Source organism: Argiope bruennichi, chromosome 5 (assembly GCF_947563725.1).
Source record: "Argiope bruennichi chromosome 5, qqArgBrue1.1, whole genome shotgun sequence".
In the NCBI taxonomy this organism is placed as follows: domain Eukaryota; kingdom Metazoa; phylum Arthropoda; class Arachnida; order Araneae; family Araneidae; genus Argiope; species Argiope bruennichi.
In genome coordinates, this window is record NC_079155.1 from 117626570 (window position 1) to 117634568 (window position 7999).

Below are 7999 nucleotides of genomic sequence, written 5' to 3' on the forward strand. Positions count from 1 at the left end.
TAATTTTCCAATGTAATACATAACTGCGTAGTGATGAATCAAATTGAACTTCTTTCTGTAGATATTCATCCGTCAATTAATACTAAAGATAAAAATAATCCCCCCCCGAAAAAATCTGTATTTAAATCTAAATAACATGCAAGTACATCTAAATAAAATTGAGTATATTCGATGAAGAGATACTTTCAGAAGCTGTAAGTTTTAAGTGCAATTCTCGATGCATTATGTCTACTACCTTTAATATATGATACATCACTTTTCTTTACTGTGCTTTGCATTAACCACTTGTGGTGGAAAGAAGTACTACATACGTCGAGAAATGCTTTTGTCACAGAATTTTCTCACAACGTGCAACACACTCCAGAAGGCAACTATCTCAGAAATATAAAAGATGTTTGAGATTCGCCGACTGAGATTGTTTTTTGGGCACAATTTACAGGAGCACAGTCTTAAGTTGAAAATAATTTCATTTAAAAGATATAAATCTTTTTGCGATTTCTATGAGATATCAAATACTTAGTGTGACCTCGGTGCAAGTTACAATGGACAGTTTTGACACTCGCACCTGTGAATTTTTTGCCACTGCATGTGATTAAAATACAATATTAGAGCAATTGCAAATGAAATCTTTTCTTCAACTGAAAACACTGTACCGAGCCGATAGGAAGATACTCTGTTCTTTATTTGTGGCCAATATATTTTTTAAGATAACATCAATCCACTACCAAAAATAGAACAAGACTGTCACGTGAAGCAAAGCACAATTCGTTCACTATCTAATTAAATAAACATTTTAAAGGAATTTGAAAATGTGTATACTTTTACGACTCATTAATTACTACGCAGATTGCTCACTTTAATTGGTACAGAGTAGCTAATTTCTAAACTATTAGAAATAATCGTTACTTTTTAGTTGGAATACATTAAATGAAGTGGGAAATTATATTTTATGTTGTTTTAGTTGATAAATGTACTTGTGAAATTATTATGACTTTATTTTTTTACAGTTTTCCCTATTTAGTTAGATATATTTTGAAAAATATTCTTGATATGCTAAAAATTCAAACAAAATCTCACTTTCGAGATTAAAATTGTTCTAAAATAATTTTAAAAAAGGAGCGATAAATATAGTTATTTAATGTTCCATACTCCTTTCCTGTCAGAATATCCGTAAAATATTTCAAATACAAAAAAAAATTAATAACTCCAAAATTGAACGAGACTGAAATATTTTGAAATATGTTGCAATATAAAAAGAAATTTTCATTCTTCAATTTTTTTTACACTTATTATGATTATTTTCCTCGGATGGCGCATTTTTCTTCTTTGCAAAAGTTGGAAAATTCTATCTATTTTGTACAGGAGTTGAAAAGCAATTACCATTGAAAGGACAATTCTGAACTATCGATTAAAATATAAGATTCAGAAAAATTTTGAAGAAGGGTCTTGAAAAAGCATGTGTCGAAAAGTATATGTTTTAGGATTTAATGTTATTAGATATTTTAGCTATCTTATGTTAAATTATTATTTAATTAAAATATTATTTAATTAATTGTTAAAATATTTATATTAAAACATCTCTTATATACCAATATTTGAGAAAAATTTGAATTATTTGTAGTGATGGAAACATTTTTGGCAAATGTCAAAGGTATCACATATCAAATCAACTGTTAAAAGCTACGTTGATTAAACATTTTATGTGAGAAAATAAAAATGTTTAATATTAGCTGTCACTAAGATCCCAGTCACAAGTAAATAAACACATTTTAAATAACATATATAATATTTTAATTCGAAAATTTCTTTATATAAAATATTATAATGCACAAATAATTTTCAGCTGTCTGCTATCTTATTTTTAATTAAATGAAACAATAAGTTACTTCAGTGAATTTTAAATCTCTAACTTCTCGGAGAATTGCACACTATTCCAAAAAAATTAAAAAAAATAATAAAAGTATAATTTTTTTCTCAAATAATTAATAGTTTTCAAAGAACGATATAAAATTTAATCATTCTGAAATCCAAATTAAAGGTTTATTACAGCATGGCAGAGAACCATTTTTAATTGTATTTGAATCTTCACCGACTGTTAAAAATAAAATAGAAAGTTTTAAACCAATTTTTAAATAAAAGGAAACCCCAGAATAGTTTCCAAGTGAAAGAGATTTCTTTCATTATCAATAAATTGGAGAAATTTTATTTAAATATGTCTTTTTTAAAAATGTAGTCTATAAAATATATCTTAGGCGCCTGATAGAACATAGATTTTGATTAATAAAAGCATGCTATTTAATTATCGCTAAATTTCCATTAAAATCTTTCTCATGAGCAAATCTATTGTATAGTTCAGGTTTTTATAAGGTTTGGAAAAAATTATTGCTTCATTTTTATTTATAAGTTGATATTGATAGGAACATTTGGATTATCTAATTAGTATTTCTTATTTATAAATCTTATGCTTCCAAAGAGTTTTTTAAAAGTAAAACTTATTTTAACCTTAATTGTGTCTGCCTTATAGAATCAAAACATAATAAATTCAAATAAAATTTTGAAATATTTCCTTTTATTCTTAATTCTGATATGCTATTTACAATGTTTCATTGAAGTTAATGCCATTCTTCAAAAATTATTAATTCATGAATAAATTAGAAATTAGTTTTTGAACTCTTTCTAAAATCGTTTGCTTCAACTGATATACTCTTGTTGATTTCTAAAAATGCATTTTAGGTGATTATATCATTTTGCAATTGTACTATTTCATATAAAATTATTTTTTACATTAAATTTAATTGAAATGAAAATATTTTCATCCCGAACAAAGCGGATTATAAAAACTAGTAACAATATAAAAGAAATATATAAACCTCACTGTCTCAAAGTTCTGCATTTCTTTGAAAAAAATATAAAAGAAACTTGTGAATGTTTTAGCTTTAAAAAAAAAAGAAAAAAAAAGATAAATCGAGCATTTTGTTTTGTTTATGTTTTACCTCAAAGCGATGATAAAGAAGATCTAGATTTTCTTCTTCTTTCATCGACAGTTAAAAAAAGACCATCCAATTGTTAGTTTTTAAAAAGATTTCAAAACATTAAAGGAATTATTATTAAAAGAATTGTAATTTTATAATAGCCAAAGTTTATTTATAATCAGATTAGTCTTACTGGGATCTACATTTCAGATGAGATTATTGTTTGCATAATTATAAATTGCAGATCAAAATGAAGTTTAAAATAGGTTAATTATCTAAGTTTATGATGTAAATTTTCCCGTATTTACTTTAAATGAAAAAGTCCTCAAAGTTTATCAATTAAAAACATTCATCCATTACAACTGAAAAGTGCTACTATGATATTTTTTTAAGAAACATGTTTAATGCAACATTGATTTTAAATAATGCTTCTTTTTCTTCTTCTCTAGTGTTATAAAACAAGGTTAATTTGTTCTGTTTGAGTAAGTGGCTCAAAACAAAATTTCTTTTGACTGAAAAGTAATCTGAACTAATTATTTTATTATTGTAGATTTAAAAGATTCAGATGCAAACATGTTGATTTCCATGCAGTTTAGCAAGCAATTTCTGGATTTTATAACATACAAGAGTTTCATTGAGTGAAATCAACTGAATTCTCGTGATATCAGAAAGCATCTGCAAATCTTAAAACATTTACAAAAGCATAATTTTTCATTCCTTTGGATTTTATCCTTCTCAGTGCGCTTATTAACTAATCTGTTCAAATTTAAGATTTTAATTTTAGATATTATCGAAAAATACAGCAGTTTTACTATCAGAGAGATAAATATTTTATTTAAAATATGGATATAATTTCATCTTTTTCGATTAAACTTCAATCAAAAGATATAGACAAAATCAACCAGATTTCATTTTGAAAATATCTTGATATTTAATTTATATATAATTTAAAATTAGTTTAAATATAATTTAATATTATATTAGTTTCATGTGTTAATATTAAAGTATGTTAGTTTACGTATGTTGACGTCAGTTCAAAATAATATTGATATGCAATTTCAAACTATTGTTCATTTTTCTTTTTGTGGTCATTGTTTATTCAATAAATTACACCAGCTCAAATCGTTTTCATTGCTTAATCAAATATTTAATCTTTCATATTTCTTCACTGCTGACAGCAAAAAAAGAATGATCTTGGTTAATATATGTAAAGTTTGAATGAAGGTTAAGAGAGTGGAATTAATGTAGCGTGAAAAACAGCACAAAGTTTAAAAGTACATCAACCAAATAATTAATTAATTTGGATAGCATTATAGATTTGCTGTTATGAGACGTAATTAAATCGGGATGATTCAATCAAACAATCAATAAAATTAATGTAAACAACATGGATTTAATATCAATCAGAATTTGATGGTTAAACCTACATTGCGAAAATCATAAACTTCAAATGTATAAGAGATTTAAATGGGATTAAACAAAACAAATATTTCTGGCGAACTAGTTAGTAGCCAAAAGCGACTAGTATTAATTAAGGATTTATTAGTTAAATCGATAGACAATTAGACTAAACAGGTACATCTTCCGCGTTTTATTCCAAAGAATTCGAAGTAACTCATGGTGCGAGATCACTCCAACCTTAAAAAAAATCGAGATTATTTAATTTTTGAATTCATTCCTTTCCTATAAAGATGCCATTAATAAGACTTGGTTCCAAATTATTACGATGTCGAGTCGCTGTTAATCTTAAAATTATAACTCAACAAACTATCATTCGAACAAAAAATTTTTGTCTGTGATATTTAAAACGAAAAAAATTCGTGTGAACTACTGCTTTTCTTTCTTTTAATTTTAAAAAGTTTCTTTTTATTTATATTCTCCATCGCATGAATACTAATGAATATATTTAAATAAATCTAGAGGCAGAACGCACTAGTTGGAAAAGAAACATGAAAGTTGAGAAATGCACTTCTTATGAATGCATATAGTATCTTTATTCAGTGCGATTTCCAAACAATTGGTTAAAATTCTCTAAACGTGATCATCTTCTCGTTCGCTAAATGACACTACAGGAAAATTAAATATACAATCATACTAAGCACTTTTTCTTACAGATAAATATGATTCAAAATTTAATACAAATTTACAATTTAGGTATAAAAGCCAAGTGCCAAACTTCATCCTTGAACTCTTAAGTTATTTTATTCTCAAGTATAAAGATTGCCTCCGAATCCCTGTACTCATATCAATAGCCCACCCCAATGGAGACAGGGAAAAGCTGAAAGTTCGAAGAACATTTCCCTTAAGCTTGGTGAAGTTGTTGGTAAATTAGCACCAATGATGGACCATTGAGATAAAATATAAAGCTTTAGAGGCAGAACGCAAAGAAGTATTTTTAAAATGCTTTTATAAACTTAATGAATATCAGTATTTACACTTTCTTAAAATTTGGAGGCATTGTTTTTACGAGAATTCTTAAAGAACTAAGTAAATACCTAATGAATTGAAATTAAACAAAACAAATATAATAAATAAATTGTAAAATATATAAATAAATAGTCATTTTAAATGTGACGTATCTATCCCCGAACATATTTTCAATGACTTTCCTTGACTTGACATTTAACTCCAAAAATGTGTTTTTCCAATTCAGGGAAATTCATCAAAAATCTCGAGTTTGATTTTTTTAATGATGATTTCAACAAGTATACGATATGTACTTATTCATATATGAAACAGGAAAAGTGCTAAAAATGGACTTTTTTAAAAATAAAATATTGTTTGATGGTTGAAACAATTATTTTTCTAAAGAAGTGTTAACATTTTGTATCGCTAACTAAGCATAGGACAGTGAATTTTTAATTTGCTAGGAAATGAATCTTTTTTTTAAACCAAATATTTTCTAGGTTATAATTTAAACGATAATATTTATGACGTGTTTTGATATTGGAAATATTCCCTCTTATCGAGCATTTTTTATTCAGTTAAAATTAGTCTTTGTATTAAAGTAACCATTAAACGAGAAATTAAGAAAATAAACTAAATAAATTTAGAAAAAAATCTATTGCTGAAAGCATAAATTCAAGACTTACTGGATAATGAAGTCTTCTCGATTCACTCCTTTCTATTTCAGCTCCCCCGAGCACGATGAGACTCCCCAGAGTGGTATTGGTTCGATGATTCGCATCGAAATTCACGACGGAATTCACTACCTGGCACAAAACACACAACACGACGAGTAATAAAATTCCCATGACTCTGAAACGAAATCTGCGGTTTCTTCAGTGCACTTGGGTCTTGCTTTTTCTTTTATACGAAGGTTAAAAGGGTGGAAACTTAACTTTTGCTGTAGAAATCAGTTCTTTAAATGCTTTATGTTGTTATTTCATTGAAGAATACAATATTTTACCTCAGATCTGTTAAGCTGGATACCTCTTAATCAAAGAGATTTGAAAAATAAGATGTCTGCTTATTTGAATCCATTTAATTTTGGAATAGTTATAGCACAAGATAAGAAGTATTCTGCTCGCCTCACTTACTAAGGCACAAAATTATGATATTAAATGAATTTATAAGACTCTCACTAAAATAAATTCCAATAGTCAGTAATCCGTTAGGGATAATGGAACGATAATATTTGAATTTTTGAGTTGAAGTTTATGAATCAGGTGTCATATATATTTATCCATCATTGCATATCAAATTTTTGAAGTAAAATCTTCTAGTTCTCCAAATCGTTTCAGTAAAACAATTCTCTACTGACAACAGAATTCATCAAAATAATCCAACTACGCAAAAAAATCTAGTAGAATTTCAAGAACTAGAGTAAACCATCCATTGAGAAATGTTGGCCATGGAGTTGAGACACCCGTCAGAAGACCAGACGATTTTCTTGATGTGCGAATCCCTTCTGGCCAGTTGAGACGAAAGCAGCTTTAATGAGGGAAGGGTTCTCTGGAGAAGAGAGGAAGATGCAGAGAGCGTGACCGAAGAAGAGGTGGCACATTTGTGAAGAACTGCCAAGGTGAGACTCGTGAAGGATGGTTCTTTTCTTTCGCCACTTCCGGCGTGCGCCCGACCATGTACCCCCTCCACCCACTTTGTCAATGGAGGCACCTCCCCCTCTCAACACAAGCAAACAGTTGACATCATGAAGGGAAACCTTGTTCCGAATTCCGGAATGAATTGGCAGAATGAGACACTCCAACAACGCGGTGGAATGTGCTGGGCCGCACATTACACAATTAAGGTAATTCCAAGAATAGAACACTTAACATTCTGTTTATGAGTTTAATAGAATGTCAAAATATCTAATTTATTGTTTGGTTAATTTGTTGTTTAAATATTTATGTCCGCGTAGATTTATAGAGTACTACTTTTTCATGTACAAAGTACAGAGAAAGTATTGCAATTGTCAAAAGATTCGAACTCGAGATTGTAATGAATCTCTACGTTTTAGATATCCCTGAGTTCCAAAAACATATTTTTGGTATTATGTCTGCTTGTATGGGACAAGGATAACTCTAAAAATCTTCGAGTTAGCCATAAGAAATTTAGTATATGGTCTCTACACCAAATTTGTAGATACTTATCAAATTTCGAGCAAAATCTATTCAGAGGAAGTCTGTTATCTTGACTTTTCTAATATAAATTAACAAAATGACTACAAAACGAAGAGAGCTAAATGAATAAAATTTGGTGCACAAATTTAACATTTATAATGTAGATAGATATCTTACACGTTTTGAGCCAAATTCAATGAAGTAGTTGACTGTCTGTCCTTCTGTATTTTTAGGAGCATCAAAAATGCAAAAACTTAAATAAATAAAATTTGAGTGATTTTGTAGCTGCAGTTATAGTTCTGTGTCAAATTTAGGCTCGATCGGTCGGGGAAAAACGCGTCTAAAACAATGGTTCGTCTTTATTGGCGAGTATGCAAGAAAATTTTTGGCGAGACCCCTCTCGCCAATTTTCTACAAGGCAATTTCCAATGCCTTGTAGAAAAAATGAATGGTATTTGTTCCCTT

The 7999-nt window shown here is 28.4% G+C and overlaps 1 protein-coding gene across 2 annotated transcripts in view; it reads right to left on the reverse strand.

The window, feature by feature from the left end:
* Positions 1–6963, reverse strand: part of LOC129969464 (cubilin-like) — a 46940-nt gene extending 39977 nt beyond the window's left edge. For both annotated transcript variants that reach the window (XM_056084044.1, XM_056084043.1), the window contains exon 1: positions 6065–6963. In XM_056084044.1, coding sequence (XP_055940019.1) covers positions 6065–6226 — 162 coding nt within the window. In that variant the 5' untranslated portion in view covers positions 6227–6963. The remainder of the gene's footprint in view (positions 1–6064) is intronic.
* Positions 6964–7999: the final 1036 nt, after the last annotated feature.